The sequence below is a fragment of the Argopecten irradians genome, chromosome 12 (assembly GCF_041381155.1).
Source record: "Argopecten irradians isolate NY chromosome 12, Ai_NY, whole genome shotgun sequence".
Classification (NCBI taxonomy): domain Eukaryota; kingdom Metazoa; phylum Mollusca; class Bivalvia; order Pectinida; family Pectinidae; genus Argopecten; species Argopecten irradians.
Window position 1 is genome coordinate 18594680 of NC_091145.1, and position 22423 is coordinate 18617102.

General features: G+C 35.1%; 1 protein-coding gene across 6 annotated transcripts in view; it reads left to right on the top strand.

Annotated features, from left to right (window-relative positions):
• LOC138305158 (voltage-dependent calcium channel subunit alpha-2/delta-1-like) overlaps positions 1-22423 on the top strand; it is a 104872-nt gene that overhangs the window by 12384 nt on the left and 70065 nt on the right. For all 6 annotated transcript variants that reach the window (XM_069245572.1, XM_069245576.1, XM_069245575.1 and 3 more), the window contains exon 3: positions 2322-2444. In XM_069245572.1, coding sequence (XP_069101673.1) covers positions 2322-2444 — 123 coding nt within the window. The remainder of the gene's footprint in view (positions 1-2321; positions 2445-22423) is intronic.

Sequence of the window (22423 nt, forward strand, 5' to 3'; positions counted from 1 at the left end):
TAGCCTTATGTATCAGTTAAAGAGACAATTCACTCAGGCTAACTCTTTTACATAACCAAGAAACAAAATATGGCATAAATGTATTGTTCTACATTTCTTATGAAACATATAACATAAAATATTGACAAATCCCACGTCATTGTTTATTATTTTAATTGAGACCGTTGTAATTACAAATCGTTGATCAATACGATAAAGCAGGTACAACTTGTACGCTGTACCCATACCCGAGTCAAAGTCACGCACGTTAAACAAATGAACTACATAACCACTGAGGAGGTGATAAAATTATTTTAAGGCAAGATAATTCACCTAATAAGGTAAACACACTACTGTCAGAGCAATTTGAGCAGTTCTGGACTAAAGTTGCATTACTCTACGAGCAAGGGACAGGGTTCGGCATACAATATGTTCGACCACAATGTGTAATGGCGGACAGTGAGCGAGTTTGAACATTTAACACGTATTTCACCAACATGGGTGTTTCTGGCATGTCACAGTAAAAACGACTGATCTAATTTCCATTAGAACTGGTTTATTCCGATATATGTACACATTTTAATGTTCTCGTAGACTGAATTGTCCCTTTAATAGAATTTTCTTTGTGACGGAGACTTTTGAAGGTCATGATCACCCCATAGTGAGATTGATTAAAATTACTACGATGTAGACAATGGTATATATATATATATGGTCGTGGGTAATTAGTTTTATGGAATTAAACGGCCTGTATAGTCCATCCTGGTACCGATATTGATGAATCCTGCACCCGTATGACCAGCACTAAGTGATCGTTACATAGCTGGCCTCATATCCTTGTCGTCTCCCTGTGATATGGTAAAGTTTTTCTCGTCCTAATAGTGTATTGATTTTCACGAGGATTCTAATTGAATTTTACTTAGGTTTTCTTTGATTTGCATCGATATCATTACTACAGATTCAATCTTGGTGTTGGACGAATGAAACTCGGTTATTCTGTTACAGTTTTACTGCCTATATCCTTCTCATGAATATCAGATTGTATTTGGGAGTACACATGGTTATAGATATAAAGCTGTGATACAGAATATACACCAGTCAAATCTCCAGTTATCATATTATAGCTGTTTATACATGTATAGGGAATATATATATAGTACGTGTTTATTTAATACACCCCCACCCACCCCTCCTTATATATGTAAGAAAATATCATCTATAGGCCCGGTAAACTATAGTCAGGGGCGAGATGGAAATTTGTCTCACCTGGCTCCGATTTCTCGAAACAAACTTAAGTCAAAAACTGCTTTAAGTCATAAATTATTATATAAGTTACATAAGGAGAAAAACTTAAGTTTTGACTTAAGTCTGCACTTAAGTTTCGAGAAATCGGGGCCTGATCTTACCTGATCGTGACCTCCTCATTTGTGGAGGATAGGAAGGATAAAGGAATATTCTATCCAAGGGTAACAAAATGAAGAAAAACTTACGGCTTCATTTTGTGATACTTAGACCTAGGATAATCTTATCCTTTGATTTCGTATCTACATATAAAAGGGGATTTTTCTTATCACACCTCAATATTTTTATTACAGTTTTACAATTATGATATATATCCTGCCAGTTCAAAGAAAACCGAGACTGCAAATCAGTTCTCCATACATGAAAATTGCATGATATATGGTAGTTGACTATAACTGCACCAGACAGCAAAACAGCAAAATTAATTTTCACTGTTAATATGGATTATGCAGGGAATCTTGCATTTGTTTGATGTTGTAATCTCATCTTAGGCCATCAATGTAAGTTATTTTATGTTATTATTGTTTTAAAAAACTTTCATTTTTCGTTTTCAGAGAAGTTAATAGGCCTTTAAAAGTTTAACTTATTGTTGATTATCAATATCTCAGTGTAATAATAATTAATTAGGCCATCCTTATTGTACATAGTCAAAACTAAGATAGTGCTCATTGATGTGTAAAACCTGTGATAAGGTACATACTGTATTCGACCCAATAAGCGCCCAGGGCATTTAAAAAGAAAAATTAAAAAATGAAAAGATGCTTAGTAAGAAAAAACTATAGCAAAGCAAATTAAAGTGCAAACCTACACAGTTTTGATAGTTTTAGTCTTTATTTACGTCCGGGCATTTGAAATTGAGGAATCAAAAGGGAGAGGGGCACTAATACGGACATAGGGGCTTATTGGATCGAATACGGTAATAGTAAGTATTATAACCAGCTACAACATTTGTGCAAGAGATGTTTGATAAATTATCACTTCAATCCTGATTGATTTAATCTTGATCTTAACTAATATAAGAACCTTGTGTTTTTGTACAGAACTATCAAAGATTCTACGATGACAAGATCATTAAGTTTGACCATGTAAACAGTATGACGCTGGTAAAGGAAATGGCAGAGAAGTTGACGACCATGCTGGGAGGGAAAATGGAGGCCCTCAGAGTAAGTACCTTCTTACATAGTCAAAGTTTCTGGTTTTATGTTTAGGAAACAAATATTTTTTTACCATGACAATGTTGTAAAAGATGTTTTGTTGCCAGATATGTGATGACCTTTGGGAAATAATTTTTTGCCATCACGATGCAATATGTCTTAAAGTACATGTGCAAGACATGACAATGTTGATCAAACACCTAGTTATGGCACTCTAAAGTGAAACTTTTAACTCACTTTCCCCTTGAATACACATTTAGACTCTTCTAAATCAAAGTCTAGACCAGTCCATTATGAAGTTTCAGGGGTGAATGGGTTATTATAGTTTTGTTAAACCTGTAAGGGTACATATTTGTGACATAACCAGTTTTGAGTACATGCTTCATGCGTCCAAATGGAAGTCGTTCATCCAAATGTTTTCCATAACCAGGACTATAACCAAGAGGTAATCTTATTTTCTTGTCTATAACTTTCTGCAGTTGCAGCCAAGCTCATTCATAAGCATTGGGAGACTAATCAAATTTATTGGCTCCATCCGACCTTTTCTCACCAAGTGAATGTCATATTGTCTTCATCATGTCATCCATTCATAAATTGCCATGCACCGTGATTATGAGATGGAATTTCCTGATCATGACTAACACTCATTATTTGAACACAACTTAAAATTGTGAGTTATATGAGGTTTCAATCTTAACCAATTCTCAAGAATGGGCATTCAAGTTATAGAAGTGGTTTAGAAAATAAAGCCATCAGTTACTGAGAGTGGTGACATATCGCAAGAACCACAGCCAACCTGTCTATAAACACCACTCAATGGACAAAGAATAAAAGGGTCGTTGTAGCCAAGTGGTCTTTATATGCACTGCAAATTGTTTTAAAATTGACCAATAAGGACTACCCTGAAGAAAGTGGTCTTATCAAGCAGGTGGTCATTATATACAGAGGTGGTAACTATGAAAGGTTTTACCAAGCAGGTGGTCATTATACAGAGGTGGTCACTATGACAGGTTTTACCTGATAAATGCTACTTGTCTTGAATAACTTAATTTATTTTCACTGAAATGCTGTTCCGAAACATAAATATAGCAATGCTTGAAGAAGATGGTCTGTGAATTTAGGGTATAGTAAAAACAAGCGTGATGTGTTCAAACTCAAAATAAATATTAATAGTTCTTTTTTATCCCCATGCCATGGAAAGAGTGAAAAAAAGAAATAAGGTGACAAAGCCAAAAAGTTCACCAATTAAAATATTATGCCATACCTGTTCTATAGCTAAGAGCACTAAATGGATAATGTGAATGATTGTTTGCAACTTTATGGATGTAATTGTGGCGTAGTAATTTGTCTGGGACGTCCTTAAGTCCTCTGGGATCTAATTACAGTCTACCTCAAGGCAACAGTGATGTTACAGCGCAGTTAGGTATTACAAGGTACTTTATCACAGAGCCTGGGCACTTTTCAGGGTAACATAAAACCACCAACTTATGTACTGTATTTGACTCAATAAGCACCCATGTCCCTATTAGTGCCCCTCCCCTTTTTGAGGCCTCATTACAGCACAGTTAGGTATTACAAGGTACTTTATCACAGAGCCTGGGCACTTTTCAGGGTAACATAAAACCACCAACTTATGTACCGTATTTGACTCAATAAGCACCCATGTCCCTATTAGTGCCCCTCCCCTTTTTGAGGCCTCATTACAATTCTCTGGACATAAGATCAAAACTATCGAAATTGTATAGGTTTGCAATAATTTCCTCTTATTTTTGTAAGCACCTTTTAATTTTTTAAATTTTTTAAATGGGCACTGATTGGGTCAAATACGTTAATTATAATACTATTTGTGCTACATTACGGAATTTTAATGCTGCTGTCATTGGTTTTAAGTAATTCACCAACTTGATCGTAGTTCCTACATAACAACATCACACCATTAAACATGAATAATGTCCATATTCGATTATGCGGACATATTTTGTACATAAAAATTATAGATATAATGTCTGCTAATAATCATAAAACTTCAGTGTTCTCCATCAATATGTAGTAAAGTGCTTAAAATATTTTTCACTAAAAATACCGGTAGATTGAATTCAACGTAACGTACTGTAAATGGCATATATAATTAGTACTTTTCACGTCGGAAATCTTGCTAAAACATGATTGCTCTCATTGTATTTTCTGTTTATCATTTATAATAGCCATTATGACAATTACCCGAATCGAAAAAAATTGTATGTTGATTAATCTACATTGAGTGTGACATTAAGATCATATTTTCATTGATGGAAACAAAAAAAGGTGACGATAATATGTCAATTTCTAAATCATCGTTAACTTTGCTGATTGATTAGCTTTACATTTCTTTCCTTTCATTGATATAGTAAAATGTGAATTTTAAAGATTTCATCCCAATCGAGAAATTGTCCAGTTAATTTTCTCGGCAAAACCCATTATTCGTCTTGATCAATAAAACTGATATAATGCTGAATTGTCTGCATGTGTGCTGTTTGGAGGTCATGACCCCAATTTCAGTGTCTGCCATAAAATTGAAGGATACTGTCCGTGAATTATGTGAGGATTTGATGTTGGATCGAAAGATTAATTTTCCTCATCACAATCTTTCAACACACAATTTATATTCATCAATTCAATATTTGATTAAAATTATCAAAAATTCTGTTTTGATTTTGTCCAATATAGAAGTTGTCACAGACTTTTGGTATGGCATGAGCTAGGCACTATTGAATATTCTAATAGGATGAAATTTTTATTGATCAAAGATAACTATTGAACATAGGTGTTTTGACGTCTTCTTGTAACTCTATAGTCAAGATGCTGTTTTATATTTGTTTTTAAGATGACTACTCACAATCAATACGTATCAGCTTGTTACGTTATTATAAGTTGAACTAGTGCAAAGCGATGACTGAACTTTTTAATTTGTTCGAAATCCAATTAAGATGACATTTTGAACTTTTTTAGTTCAATTTGTTACATGAAATGATCTATTATAAGAAATCCTAAGATGCAGTTCGCCCACTTGATCGTGTTTTCTTAGAAAATTTGACATGGTCTACACAAAGTGTTGTTATTTTTTGCAAAGACATGATCTTGACACAATCAATAAGACCCGCAAGGGCATGGCCGCCTCTTGCCGCCAGATTTTAACTCTGTGCGAATTTGAAATGCATGTAGATGAATCCTGAATGACAAAGTGTGTTATGGAATCCAAATGGCCGCCACAGTCGCCATCAGTGAAAACACAGAAACTGAATTTGGCTGGAAAATTGCATGAAATGATTTTTCATTCGAAATCAGATGGCCGCCACCAGACTTGTGAACTTTTCTCAAATAATGACAAATAGATCCAAAATCAGTTCCGTACATATGGTTTGTCTTATAATAAAAGACAGGTGACTGTTTTTTGTCGAAATATTTATAATAAAAGACTCGAGGTGACTGTTTTTTTTGTCTTTTTGAGCTAACTTAAAAGATAGGTCCTGACGCTGTGTGTTTTTGTCTTTATAATAAAAAAGAATTTTCTATAGGTGACATGAATGATCACACGCGTTTTTGACAACTCCGTAGTGGCGGCTTTTATTTTTCGAGTCGATCCGAAATCCAAGATGGCCGCCACAGCCGCCATCTTGAAAACACATTTTGAACTTCTTCTCAAGTTCTACCGGTGCGGTTTGACTGAAACTTGCATGAAATGATCCTGACATGGTCCTGACAAAGTGTTGTTATTTTTTAGGTTGATACAAAACCCAAGATGGCAGCCACAGCCGCCATCTTGAAAACATATTTCGAACTTCTTCTCAAGTTCTACCGGTGCGATTTGGCTAAAACTTGCATGAAATGATCCTGACATGGGCCCGACAAAGTATTGTTACATCTCTGGTTGATCACAAATCGAAGATGGCTACCATGACACTATATCTAATTAATTTCCTATATGTTAAGGCCCTTGTGCCTCTTGTTTGAAAATAAAATTTGTTGAAAGAAATTGAAAAATGATCCTGACATGGTCCTGACAAAGTGACACCATATATAATTAATTTTACTATTGCCAAGGTAGTCAGATGACCGTTAAGCCCTTTTAAGTTCTCTTGTGTTTTGTCTTATAATAAAAGATAGGTGACTGTTTTTGTCTTATAATAACAGACAGGTGACTGTTTTTGTCTTATAATAAAAGACAGGTGACTGTTTTTTTTGTCTTATAATAAAAGACAGGTGACTGTTTTTGTCTTATAATAATAGACAGGTGACTGTTTTTGTCTTATAATAAAAGACAGGTGACTGTTTTTGTCTTATAATAAAAGACAGGTGACTGTTTTTGTCTTATAATAACAGACAGGTGACTGTTTTTGTCTTATAATAAAAGACAGGTGACTGTTTTTGTCTTATAATAAAAGACAAGTGACTGTTTTTGTCTTATAATAAAAGACAGGTGACTGTTTTTGTCTTATAATAACAGACAGGTGACTGTATTTGTCTTATAATAATAGATAGGTGACTATTATATAACTGAAGTTCAGTCTATATTGTTGTCCTTTAATTATAAGGCAGGTGTTTGTTTCCAAAAGGAAGGTCTTAAAGTTGTATTTCTTGTATTTTCATCATCACAAACTCTCATAAAACATACAATGTGTGAATATGGATGCATATATATGATGGTTCAGATCCATGAAAGCACCAATATACTATTGACATAAAGCGGTAAATGTCGTATGAAATATCACACGTTTTGAAAGAACCGCCACAGTCAACGCCATGTTTCAAAAATATCGGAAAACCGAGTTGCATCACATGATCGACATCGGCGATACCCATATAGATTGGAACCTCCTGAGCCATATCACTTGGTCAACATCGACATTACGCGTACAGATGGGAATAGATCGGACAGTTCAGATACTTCCGAGCTATTTTAAATGTGTACACGCTAAAAATCAATATTTTGTTTTAATTGTTTAATAACTTTGAATACAAACTTTACAAAAGTCGGTAAATATCAAAAATTTTAAAATACACTTTAAATAAATTTCTATGTCAAAAATACAAAAAGTAACAGACCATACTTTGAGGCAGGTTTGACTGTGTTTGAAATTATTTTCAGAACTGTACACAATCATTGTATACTCTGGCTTGTATATATGCTAGCTATTGACAAAGTCTTGTGTCTTTGGGAGGCACTATGTATTTCAGTTTGGACCTTAACTTTGAGTTCGATAACACAAATCAATTATTCTGTTATCTAAATGGATTGTGGTGTACAATTTATATGAACATAAGCTATATAATTGATTTGAAACACTATCAATTGACAAACACAACTTTGCTCCAGCAGAGTTGGGCAGAGTAATTGTACTTTAGTGAGTTGTCATGTACAACACCCTCTGTAACGGAAGTGATATTATATACATGGCCTTACATCTCAACAAAACCAGTTTTAATCAATATTTGTTTTGTTGAACTGCAGAATCCTGATCCTGGATCATTAATATTCAAATTGAGGATAGGAAATATCATCTCATTTTACTTATATTTGTTTATTTTAATGGGGTTTACATAATAATTATGTGGTAGACAAGAAGTTTAATTGTTATGTGTACGAGATTGATCTCATAGGATACCCACACTCATGTAAATAAGTAGCAATATCCTATTACTGATTATTCTGACCAATAAATGATTAACTAATGTGAAATATGACTGGAATCATAAATAAGACCTGATACGCAATTTAATATCTGATAATTGATAGGTTTAAAGCCTTTGAAACCGGATGTTTACATGCACAGCCGATGCTATTTTGGGAAATACCTGGTTATTTCACTCATGTTTGTATCAGCCTGTAAAGAACTAAGCAAAATCAGTATTTTCTAACACTTTTGAATACATGTGCTTACTTCACTCATGTCATTGCAACTGTGATGTCATGAAAACACCAAGTTAGTGTAGGTCACAATTGATTAGTTCATTTTGACATTTGTGCTATATGGTTTGGTTTTTAAGCTGAGTAATTTTACTAGGCTGTGTAAGACCTGTATTTTAGCATTATAACACCTTTAACAGACTTTTTGAGAAATGAAAAATTTAAATAAAATATTTGATGTAATTAATTAACATATAGAAATTTGCATTGTTCAAGCATTGCAGCAATTGGAATATTTATCACCTAAGTCTTTTTGTGTCACTTGCAACGCAAGGGCAACACTTTGGTATCACTATGTCGACGTTGGTGTCGGCTTCGGTGTTGGCGTCGGGTTTCAACCAAATTTGTGTTAATGAGATCTCGAATGAGTTTGATAATGGTCAAAATCCGTCAATATTTGCAAGGGTTACGAGACTTTCAAATCGTCAAAACAAATAAATCCATGGTTTCCACTCGGTTGCTTTAGTATTTATAGTCTGATTTCAACCAAATTTGGAATATTGCTTTTTATCAATGAGATCTTATATGGGATTGATACTAGTCAAAATCCATCAATATTTTCAAGAGTTATGGGACTTGATAACTTCACCTTATTATCAACAATATTTTCAACTGTAAAATAACTATTTTTAGGTCATCTGACCCGAAGGGTCAGGATGACCTATAGTCATCATGTTTCGTCCGTCGTCGTCCGCCGTCCGCCGTCCGCCGTCCGCCGTGCGCCGTCCGCCGTGCGTTAACTTTTCACATTTTCAACTTCTTCTCAAGTTCTACCAGTGCCATTTAGCTGAAACTTACATGAAATGATCCTGACATGGTCCCGACAAAGTGTTGTTATTTTTCGGGTCGATCCGAAATCCAAGATGGCCGCCACAGCCGCCATCTTGAAAACACATTTTGAACTTCTTCTTAAGTTCTACCAGTGCGATTTGGCTGAAACTTGCATGAAATGATCCTGACATGGTCCCGACAAAGTGTTGTTGTTATTTTTTGGGTCGATCCGAAATCCAGGATGGCCGCCACAGCCGCCATCTTGAAAACACATTTTGAACTTCTTCTCAAGTTCTACCAGTGCGATTTGGCTGAAACTTGCATGAAATGATCCTGACATGGTCCTGACAAAGTGTTGTTATTTTTCGGGTCGATCCGAAATCCAAGATGGCCGCCACAGCCGCCATCTTGAAAACACATTTTGAACTTTTTCTCAAGTTCTACCAGTGCGATTTGGCTGAAACTTGCATGAAATGATCCTGACATGGTCTCGACAAAGTGTTGTTATTTTTCGGGTCGATTCGAAATCCAAGATGGCCGCCACAGCCGCCATCTTGAAAACACATTTTGAACTTCTTCTCAAGTTCTACCAGTGCGATTTGACTGAAACTTGCATGAAATGATCCTGACATGGTCCCGACAAAGTGTTATTTTTTAGGTTGATCTGAAATCCAAGATGGCCGCTGCAGCCGCCATCTTGAAAACACATTTTGAACTTCTCAAGTTCTACTGATGCGATTTGGCTGAAACTTGCATGAAATGATCCCGACATGTTCGCGACAAAGTGTTGTTATTTTTTTGGGTCAATCCAAAATCGAAGATGGCTACAATGACACTATATCTAATTAATTTCCTATATGTTAAGGCCCTTGGCCTCTTGTTTGAAATAAAATTTGTTGAAAGAAATTGAAAATGATCCTGACATGGTCCCTGACAAAGTGACACCATATAATAATTAATTTAACTATTGCCAAGGTAGTCAGATGACCGTTAAGGCCCTTTGGGCCTCTTGTTAAGTGATGCTGTGCAGGCGACACATCCACTTCTGTGGAATTCTTGTTTATCATTGTCATAACTTTTGAAGCTTCCATTTATTCCAACTTATCATAGTTGCCAATCGTGTACCCCATAGAAACTCATGGTACCAACTACAACAGGTTAGATATTTCAATGCCTTTTGAAGAAGTTGAGACTACAGCTGCTGTACCAGAAGTTGAGATTCCAGCTGCTGTACCAGAGTTACAATGCTGTGTCTCCCTGTAGATCCTCCTAACACAGATATAGATCTCCATAGGGGACAGAACATAGATAACCTATTCACAGAGTTTATATAGCCTGGCAGACACTGTGTTGACTTCAATCTTAGCTAGGTCCCCTGGGATACAGAACCCCCATCTTCTGTAGCCACGGCAACATCATACCATGATGGCAGGTCACAGTGATGAACATGCATGCATGACTGACATGTTGGGGGAAATTTCAAGGTTACATTTCACCAAAGGTCATTGGAACACCATCGACCACCAGCAAATCTCAACTCATGTGAAAAACCCATCTTTCAAATCAATAGCCTCTGGTCTTTTGAGATCAGCCAGCAGGCATTGATACACTCACAGACATCATGTTTGACAGAACGCTACAATTATCTAAAGATATACACAAGATCAAGCCTAAAGGTCAGCTATTTTCAAATATTGTTGAAAGGACACTATCTATAGAAATACACATGCAATTTCACTATTGTATCTCAGTAATGGTTATACCTTCTGTTTTGATAACTAACGTTATATCATCTTGTTGACCTTTATGAAACAGTAAAGTAAGCTTTAAAAAAGTCCCCTGAACCTTGTCTAATAGCTTATTGGAAGCCAGAAACATATTAAGACATAACTGTCAACATTGCTTTTAAGCTTAACTCTCAGAGAATTTATGTAGTTTCTCATCTTTTCTATCAGTGCATTGTGGATTTCAGGATAGAATGGAAAACATAAGTAGGATAAAACAACAGTCTATGGAGTAAAGCAACTCATTTTTGCTTGCAATTAAAGGTGGTGAATTTCATGGGAGATATAAAATTAAATCAATCACAAAAATGTTCTAAATACAGGTAAATGTAGAAATCTAAATCATTAAATAAAATCTCTATGCAAAAGGCCATTAATTAATATGCATGAGATGCTGAATTAAGCTTACACAAAAATTATCTGTTTTACAGTGCTGTTTATTAGATATATACATTGTATTTTCTGATTTATACAGCTTCACATCTAAAACTATATTATCTGAATTCCACCTTTCTAATGATTAAAGTTATCAGTACAGTGTATATTAATGCTTAAATCTTGGTCTTGGTTCATATGTTATTTTATGATAAGTTAGAAAATCTATTGGATTATTTTGCCAACGACAACTGAAAAGAAGCCTGTTTTGACTTAATTGATATAGTACCTCGTGAACCTATGTTGATTGATTAGCTTAATTCACCTTTTCAGGTGTGCTTTAATTTACCCTCGTTAACTATATACATGTACAAGTTATCAGTAATCAGCATGCAACATGAACACAATCATTGCAATTAATACACGGAGATATTCTTTACACTTGGCTGCTGCATGTCAACTACAGGCAGAAGTTTGTTAGCAACCCAATGTACACTTATAAAGACACTGGGTTTGTGTTTTGGTGAACGTTATTTACAGTTTAGCAGACTTGATTAAAACCTGTCTGTATTGTTAAACCAAGGTGCAAGATTATGGTGAATTATTGATCAGAAACAGAAACATATAAACAACTTGTGTGAGGCTAATTAAGGCCGCTTCAAACACTAAACTCTACACAAACGGTCCGTTTCATGTTGGCTGATCTGAAAGAACAAGCTGAACCTGCACTTCTTGCATCCATTATCTGTTAGACCTGCAAATCAAGTAGAAATTTAAGGTCCTGGGCTCTGCCTTGAGGTTGCTTTACCAAACATTAAAAGGTGGCAGTGGTCTTAGATGTACTATCTTGAGAGATAAAAACCAATCGATAGAAATGCCATAAAAATCTTTCTGTGCTGATAATTTCTGCCCAGAATTGATGATGTCGTAATCACATTGTCAAATTTAAGCTTCAATATTGAGCTTTTATTGTCTTCAAATTGACAGTAACATTCCGTAAAGGATGAGAATACACGGAGAAGATTATAAACGATATTTGCAATGCATTTTACTCTCACAGAACACATCTAAAATTGTTCTACATTGGTGTTAACCAGTACCTTTCAAATGATAACAAAATAACTCTGACAAGCTAAATCTATGTAACAAATCTTAACAAAATTCAAAATGGACTAGTTCCGCCATTGACCAATATACCATTTGTGTGTATATACCAGGTAGCTTTTTCAGTGATTTACGGAACTCGCAGAGTCCTGGACTCATGATTTTCCTATGGAACTCACCAAAATTTTGAGAACCCGCTATATGTCTTTGTATTGGGACTCATCAGAATTTGAAAATAAGTCTTCTGGACTCGCATTAAAAATGCTACATATATTTTAATGCTTTTGTGTTCATGTATTGTCATTGTCAAATTTAAAGTATCTCTTAAAGAAAACTGAATCTGGCATAAACGCTTTTAAGTATTGCTATATGTAGGGCATTAGCAGATAACCTTGAAGATTTCTTTACAGAGAATCTTTTAATTTTACAACTTCCTACGTGGGTCTGTACCTTTTTATAATCTGAAGCAATGGCTATGAAAAAGTTGTAAAGAGTACGATTTCATGTCTGGTGTTATGGTCGTTTTCTTAATTTAGGAAGATTGACTATGTTGTAGCCATAAAGACAGTAAAAAGTGGCTTCCTAGGCTAAAAGGAGGCGCTCGGAGATTTCCTGATTTCAGAGCATGTGGTCTAGCAGATCTTGCTATGAGAAAAAGCGGTCATTATTCCTGCCAGAAATTGGCAAATTCTGCTCTGGCTTCAAAACGAACATATCTGATCGTTTGATACATGGATTGTTATTGGTTAAGGAAGAAGTTTGTCATTGGGATAATTGAAAAGGTTTTTTTTTGTGGGATTTCCTGTATCTTTACTTATAGAAGGGTAATCGTTGTATAACATGGCTGAATAGATGGAGCAAATGTATAAGACTAGAGTTGTGTCTATTAATTGGAGGCAGGGTAAGATATAAGAAGTATATATAGCTAATTATAAAATAGATATGCTTACAGTTTCAATTGCTGAAGGGAAGTATAAACTGATCAAGGCTCTTCAGACAGGATGATATATAGTTAACATTAGGCTAAAAGCATCAAACAATTATTTTTTTGGTTAAATGGATGTATGTCATTTGCATAGAATGTTCATAACATCTCTGCATGTTTTGAAAGGGGGGCTTCTAAATGTACATTTGCATTAAAAAGTAATAGCAATACGGGGGTTTCAAGATCCCAAAACGACGTGGGTAAAGTACTATTTACTGTCGATTAGTCGCACCTTCTGGTGATTATGTAGTCGTCATTTGACGTGATTTTTGTGACGCCATAATCACCGGAAGGTGGGGCTAATCTGACGGTAAATTGTACTTTACCCACGTCGTTTTGGGATCTCAAAACCCCCGTTTTAAGACAGACCATCTCAACAAGGATCTATAGGACAGAATTGATATAGCTAGGAGGTTCTTAATAAGAAGTTGGCCTTGAAAGATGAGATCCCATAAAGGAGATAACTTCACAACAGACAGACTTGTGGGAGCTGGACACAAATATAGGTATCTATAATGGCATTTGCCACAAGTGTCATTATATTATAGACCCTTTGAAAGGGCTGGAGCCAAAATATACAAGAGGCCCAAGGAATGGGCTGACCACAAGATATAGGAGGCCCATAAAGGAGCTTGCCACAATTGATGTTAGACCCAAGGAGAAACATGTCGCAGATATAGCTATAGGACGCCCCATAAAGGAGTTGGCAACAATATATAGGAAGCTGGCTACAATATATAGGAGCCCCAATATCCTGTAGGTGGCCACAATATATAGGAGCCCCAATATCCTGGAGGTGGCCACAATATATAGGAGCCCCAATATCCTGTAGGTGGCCACAATATATAGGAGCCCCAATATCCTGGAGGTGGCCACAATATATAGGAGCCCCAATATCCTGGAGGTGGCCACAATAGATAAAAGAGCTGTGGACAATAGATGATTAGGTGCCTGGTTTTTCAGTGATGATGGCAGATCAGCCTGTAGACATGGGTGTAGTAATGGGGACTAGTGTGTGATGAGGTACACAAGGACCACATGCATATATCTGTGTACCAGTCATTGTGAGGATCACATGTGTACCAGTCCTACATAGGGTAGTGATTAGTAGGTCTGCTGTATCTGATGATGTCTGCTACTAATCTACATGATACATACAACTATTGCATGATCTCCAGTGTCAAGTTATTTAGCACCAAACTTTTTTTGTCTGGACTGAGCTTTATCGAAGAAACTAAAATCACTGTACAATGCACCCTTTATATTGTAAGACTTAGGGTATAAATTGGCCTCCTGTATGACATTTCTAGTTAAAACCTGTATAATTCGGAACCAATCTATGCTGAATATATTAAATGTAAGATGGTTGTAATTAATGCAAATTATAGGAGAGTTGACACACATTTATATATACAGTCTGCATATCCTGTCAGAGGTTGCCTGCCTCGGTAATCTGTTTAAGGACCTAAGGACAGGCTATAACTACTGTAATTATATTGATTAGGGCACCAACCCAATTAGACAACAAGCACTTTATTGGCCTGTCACAGAATATTCACATGTAGGCAGGCTGTCTGCTGTAGGTCATAGAATAAAAAGATGTAGACCTGCTGATACCACTAGGGTTAATAACCTTCTATCTGAGACTTACCATAGGTTTATGTGCATGTTTAATATCAAGGAGGGGGTGAACAAATTGTCATAATCTACATATGATATCACATGATTGTCTCAGTAGATGAAAACGTCACATCCGAGCCGGATTTCTACTGTTATATTGAGACAAAATTTAAAGTTTTACTTATACTTCTATAAATAAAAGTTGTGTGATAAATAGAATCCTACACTTCAGACTATGTGATATGAAAATTTATCGAACTCGTTAAATAATTTGATATGCCAGTCGCATAAAGGCTCATGGCATATCAAATTATCGAAATCGTTTGATAAATTTTATATTACATAGTCACTCATTTAAGATCCTCTATTGTTGTCATGGTATAAAGTACTGCATATTTGCCGTGCGTCCTAGCTATTATACAGTCAGGATAAGTTTAGACATAGAAGTGAAGAGGGAGTACTCCGAGAAAAACCACCGACCTACAGTCATTACCTGACATTATAATTACAGCCCCACTTGGGTTTCAAACATACACATGCACCTCAGGGATGAATTAAGGGCAATTATGTTAGATCATTTACTCAGTCACAACTGCCCAATGAATTGTATTATCCTTTAGAATTATAAAACATTTCACTGTGATATGAAATGGTATCAAGCTAGGATGCAAGCTTTCTCTTGGTAAGCTGTATTGCAATAATTTTCTGTGACTATTACGTATAACTCTCTTACTCAGATGACATTTTGATTGACATTTACTTCTGTGCTTTAACCTTGGTTTTAGTAGATGTTCTATGCCATGCTATGATTTGTGTACACCAGGGAAATACTGAATTTGATATAAATATTACTCCTCGTGCTCTCCATAGGTATAAACAAATTCATATAAATGCCATGTGTTTTTTCATCCTGATGAAAATTTTATAGCCTAAAATCTCAAACCATTTCAAGCTGAATTTTCACAGCTGTAAACTTTTTGGTGATGTTTTTGTTGTTGAGAAACATTACTGTATGTTGGATGCTGGCTACCTGCATGTTACCAAGTTACATATGATCATGAGAATCTCACTTTATTGCTAGCTGGCTAGTTAATTAAGATATTGTAAGGAAGGCGATTCAGTATAAGAAGCTTAAATCTATTGCTATATTCACTTACCTCTTTGATTCCTTAGGTTTTGGTCTATGTTTACAGAATAGAATTATAAGCTGTACTGTAGCTACTTGATCGAAGATCAAATTAATTGGTGCTTAGCAGTTACATTAATTAAGGATACTGAAGGTTTCTTTTACTGTAAGATCTTGTTAGGTGACTGGTCTGTATCCACCTAAGCCTTCCAAGTCTTGATCATATAATGTGACTTTAAAACTTCTTTATATATCAGCTGTCCCTTTCCTGACCACTTCTGAACAACTTTGGCTGTAGTGGGCTGGCTGAAAGGTTCCTACTTGTTTTGATACTATAACCCTAACCCTAATACACCTTTGGGGGGGGGGGGGGGGAAGGGGAGATGGCAAGTTTAAAATCCATTTGGGGCAGTTGCCAGAGGAACTGACCTCCATTAGGTTGGTGGTTTTTCTTGAGGGCAATCCTTCAATTCCTAAACCTTCATCTGAAAATGACTCTGACTGTTGACAGAAAATAACTAGAACAAAACTCAAGTTTGCCTTTACTACCAAAACCGACTTGCACATTAATCATGACTTATTAGCCTAATGATTAAATCAAACAAATAACTTAACAGGTTAACAAGCAATGCTCATTCAATGTAAGGAATTGATTGTGTTTACTCATGCAGGTATAAGTTGATTGATCAGAGGTCTTCAGATTTCCAAGGACAGGTCAATATATATAAATCCAGATTTTACTGGAGATTAAGTTAGGTTCAGGTAAGGGCTGATTCACGTATGATTAACGAATGATTCATGTCTCGTAAAGATTGCATGAATCCGTGAACAAACCATGGAGATGTGCCCGACGACAAGTAAAACAAGTGTATCTTACCATTCTGGCTCATTTAATGCCTGACGATATTATTAGGACCTGATTTCCACTGCCTAGCACGGCTTCATCATCGGTGGATTTCGTTGCTGCCTGTTAGTTACGAAGTCGGCAATTAGAGTTACATTAATGTGTCATTGGCTGATGGATACTGGTGATAGTTTACGACTGTCTTGGAGATATCGCCACGATTATAACATGTTAAAAGGTGAGGAGAGGCTCCCGGGGTGTGTAGAGACGTGTCAAACCATATCTCCGATTGAGATACCGACCATAAGAATTCTCGCTATAACCAAAAGGCCTTTTCTACAAGTAATATGATTCCAGGCATTACTATCCGTGTGAGACCCACTCTCTGAAATACGTTGCCATCATCTTTAAAACCATTGATGAAACATTAAGATGATGTTCAAATATTGAAGTTGTAAATAAGCCTCTCCATTAGTGTGCCAACACATGTAACGACTGTGTTACTGGTGTATTAATCCATTGATTCGTTTTTATTTCCTTATTTATTTCTTCATGAAATACGCCGGAGGAGGTTTAGGTTTTTATTTCCTAATTTATTCCTTCATAAAATACACAGAAAGAGGGGCTGTTCATTTCACCACACTTTAACAGTGATGTTGATATGTTACGATGTTGTAAACATTCAGCAATTTGTGAGCATTCTCTTATCTTTATGTCTTATAATCCTTTTCAAATTAAAAAAACCCAACCTATTATGTTAACTTAAGATTCTTTAAGCTGTAGAGTTTTTCAAACTTCCATGTTAAAAGTTTTAGTACAAATAATTCAAGATGTGCTTCCAGAGGATTTTATTTGAATAATATAAATGATGATATTAATTTGGAAAAGTTGAAATAATTGTTATGTTGGTCAAACTTACTTCTTGATCAAAATGCCATTTGTAATTACCGAGGGCAAAGTTTGCATGTTATAACTGTGCTTCTGAATTGGTTGGGTGTGTTTTAGCCAAGTTTTGGCAATGTCTATGGAGACTCTACTGTATCAGTACTAAAGTTACACAGTCGAACAGTGTAGGAGCAGTGGTGGCCAAAAGGTTAAGATGATGCGAATATTACCATATGACCTCCACCTTTGGGTTTCAAGTTGTAGGCTCTAACTAGGTAGTGTTGTCTTTCCATGTCTTGCTTGTCTTTGACCCTGATTATTGATGTGATGTCAAACAAAAATAACCAGAGCAAAAAAAAGAGAGAAAAAACCTTAAACAAAACAAACCCAAACAAATAAAACAAAGAGAAACCCAAACAAACAAAACAAAAACAACCAAAGCAAAAAAAAAACAAAAAAACAAAAAAAAAACCTAACAAACAAAACAAAAGCAAACCCAAACCAAAAAAACTGAAACCCAAAACCAAAAAAACTTGAAATTACCAAAAAAACTTGAATTACCATGTTGAATTACCATGACCCTAAATCTGCTTGCTACAGAATTTGTTATGGACAAACAATGAGTAAATCTTTTGTAATTGCTTTGAAAATATGCAAGTTATTGGTAACATTTTGTAGAATTTTGTCTGAAATGAACCTGACTTGTTGGTCTGACAAGATTATTTGTTGATAATAAGATCATAGAAGTCTTGTCATTTTGTCTAAGCACATTAGGATGATCATTGCGGGGGTTGAGCCATTTTTCTATGGAGGAGGAAATCGAACTGCGATGATAAAGTTTGAGGAGTAAATAAGCTGGGACAAGGTCCTATCGATTTTGTCTAATAACATATACTTGGATGTGATCAGAATATCATGCTTATGATAGGTGTTTAAGGCGAGGCCTCTGAGATTCGGTGTCGTGTTGACAAACTGCGGTAACAGAATTGTTTAACAGTAATTTGTTTGTGATTGCGTTTGCAATGTGATTAAAAAGACACAGTCAAAACAGTGAATCTGTACACGAGTATCTATGATGTTCCACATCTCACTGGGGGCAATTTGGTTGATTTGCTGTGTCAAAGGTCTGTCAATAAATATCGGAAGATGTTCAACATTGACAAACAATTTTATTTTTTGGATCCCCCCTCCCACTTCCTTGTACTACCTGTGCACATGCCTTTTCAAAACAAATAACAAATTTAATTAGTCATTTAAAGGGGCTATGCGTGTCGTATAAGCTTTTGTTCCTCAGGCTAATGGCCCCTGGTAGGGGATATCATCCCATAAAACTTAGTTACCGTAAACAATTAGGAACATCATGGTTATAATCTATATTTCTTGGCATAACTTTGCATGTCGTGAAATGTGATGTAGATTTATACGTCTTATAGACATGTGCACAACTAATTATATAAGTTCCTGTATTGCAATGCTAAAACAAATCATTATGAAATTAAACCTAATTAGTTATAACCAATATGTATGTTGATGATTTTAAGTTTATTGGTTTCTGCCAACCATCAATTAAATATGTTTTATCTGAAATTAAATTCTAGATCTCCTAAAAGGAGGCCTACAGACAATTCACTACTAGTCTTTTATAAGATTAACTTTTCCCAGGGAAGCAGCTAACAGACATGTACAGTCTGCAAATGGAAATTAAGTGAATCAATGGTTGAATTGTATGGTGTATATTTAAATATTCTGTTGTCCTGTGTATATTGAGTTAAGAATTGCTTTCTACAACATTTTCTTGCTTTAATCAAGGTGTATTTGTTTCATGTTTTGGTTTGTTTTTCCATTTGCTGATTCTAGATTTGTTTTCACCTATTGCACAATGTTGGAGTTTTAAAAAACGAATTCCTCTGTATTGAAGTTACAACTCTGATTTTTTTACATCAAGAACAGGAAATTGTACAAGGTATTGCACAGATAAATTAATGATCATGCACTTTAACTGGAGACAAGCATCTTGTACAAAAATTTATACCAAACCACTGGAATTCCAATTGTATCTCGGAATTGTTCGGAAAGATTATATTGTTCAATGGATGAATATATATTCAGAAAATTCAAGATAAAAACAATATTCAGAGTTGATATTGAAGAATGCTCAGATAATTAGCATACTTTGGGTTAAAACATTCCATGTATTATACATAGATGTTACAATGCTGGAATACTTATATTATCTGAATTAGATGTTTTATGTGTAACTCCCAGCATCAAATTGTATCTCAACTATCATGGATATGCTTGTGTGAAACATTCATTTTGGCTTTTATGCACATAACGAATGTGTGGTCATGGCCACCATTGTATTAAGCAATATGTTATATAGTTGGAGAAAAACATATTGTTATTTTTCTACTTCATGCAGATTAAGTCTTTTTAATTTGCTGATATATAGTGACAATTTTGAATTACATATATATTAAGTGTCATACAAGTGTAAACACATCAGATACATGGGAGGCTGTTTATAAATGTCCCCATTGTTTTTCTGAACCCCTAATAATAAGGATTTATCTTAAGAAACAGAGGTGAATTTCGAGATTCATAGTTCCAAATGAGTTGATAATGATCTTCACTTAAGTTGCCGACAACAACTGTCATAGACAGATCAGCCAAGCAATACTAAGGCATATCAACCTGTATTGAACCAATTACAACCTTACCACGTATATGGAGAAAAATTCATGTAAAAATAACATGACTGTTGTCTTTATGTATGAATTACATAATATTGCAAAACTAAATAATGATAAATCAGGGTTCTCACTAAGTTTTTTACAATGATGATTAGGTGTGTACTAATAATTCTGAGTAGTAAAAATACTGCTCTTTCACTAATTTTTTCCAAAATTTCTATATTGAACTGTTCCAGCTTTAGTTTTAGAAAGAGTTCCAATGTGCCTTGAGGGGTGTATGAGTTAAAAAATGTACAAATAAAAGATTGATGCTTATATCTGAGTTGCCTACATGATATTAATTTTAACAGACGGACCCCACCTCAGATGCTAACCTTGAAACACAGATTTGGTCTTCCTCAATTGACTTTTACCTTCCTTTTAAAAACTGGATGTGGCTGATACTTCCAGTTTAAATTTTTCAGATCTTAGGTGATAGGACTGGACTGGGGTCGTGACCTTCAAGCCCAGCATGCATTGCAGTCCGTCTGTGTCAATACCGATTCACAACTTCAGAACATGTTAGCTTATAATATATAAATAACCTCAGACTGTTTCCACATCCTATCTTACATCCTAGATATTCCAGGTGTTACTATCACTGTCGTTATATCTATCCCTGGAATATGTTATAGCAAAACTGAAGACAATTATGAATTGTAGGCAATTCAGGAGAATAAAAAATGACCAATTCACAGGCCAGTAAAATCTTTCTATTAAGATTATGTAGAGAGCGGTTCTTTAAATGTACATCAAAGGACCAAACTATATCTGCTTATCTGTTGCCACACACAGAGCCTTCAGTTTTGCCCATATAGTCTGGGTATGTGGTTCCATGTGCATATTATGACAGTGATAGTAATCCCTGGACTATTGAGGATGCATGTCTTATTACTTCATACAGTCAATTCAACAAATACGTTCAGAGCAGTTAAACACTAGAAAGATACCAGTAATTTGATATTTTGGTTTGATAAATTTCCATTTATTCAATTTTGATATACTGAATCGATGCATTTGTGTAATTAGAAAACCTATTGATTTGTTTATTGCAATTATTACAAAATTAAAACGGTGTCGTAAGAAAATTGACAGACATTTGTATCTGCAACATACCGGTATTTCCCTCGAAATATTAGAGAATTGAAATTTGAAATTTAGAAGAAAAAAAACCATTTCATATTTCCTGCATTGCATTTGAAAGTAAATAATTGATTTACTCAGAAAGAAGGTTTTTTATTAGGTTTGAAACTCAGAAAGAGGATGTAAACTTTGGTGGTTTAGTGTTTCAATATGCTTTAATTTGTTCAAAAGCCCTAGATGAGAAGAAGTATGACGATTAGCATTACATGTGGCATGATGTGTAAATTAAAGTGTTCAAGGCCTCGGTATAGATTGGCAATCTTTTCTAGGCCCTTGTGTGTCATGTTTGTGCTATATTGTTCTCATCTCGATCATGATCAGAGCATGCATGTCTCTGAAATATAAAAAAATGAAAATACCTGCATGATTTTGGAATTCCTTGCAGATGGAGTATCAGATTCTTGAAATTGACACCATAATGTTAAATTACAATTGAAAAATCATTTCGATTTTTTTATGCAGAAATCCCCGAAGAAGGCAGACAAATTTGCTAATAATTATATAACATTTGTTCATTATGATTATCACATTGGAAATAAAAAAAAATGTATGAAATATGTTTTACTGGGTATGTACGTATCGGCAGACGACTTTATCAGCTGATCAAGGATCATCATCGGTTATCATAAATACCAGCATTACATAACGATTGATTTCTGAAGAGTACATATATAG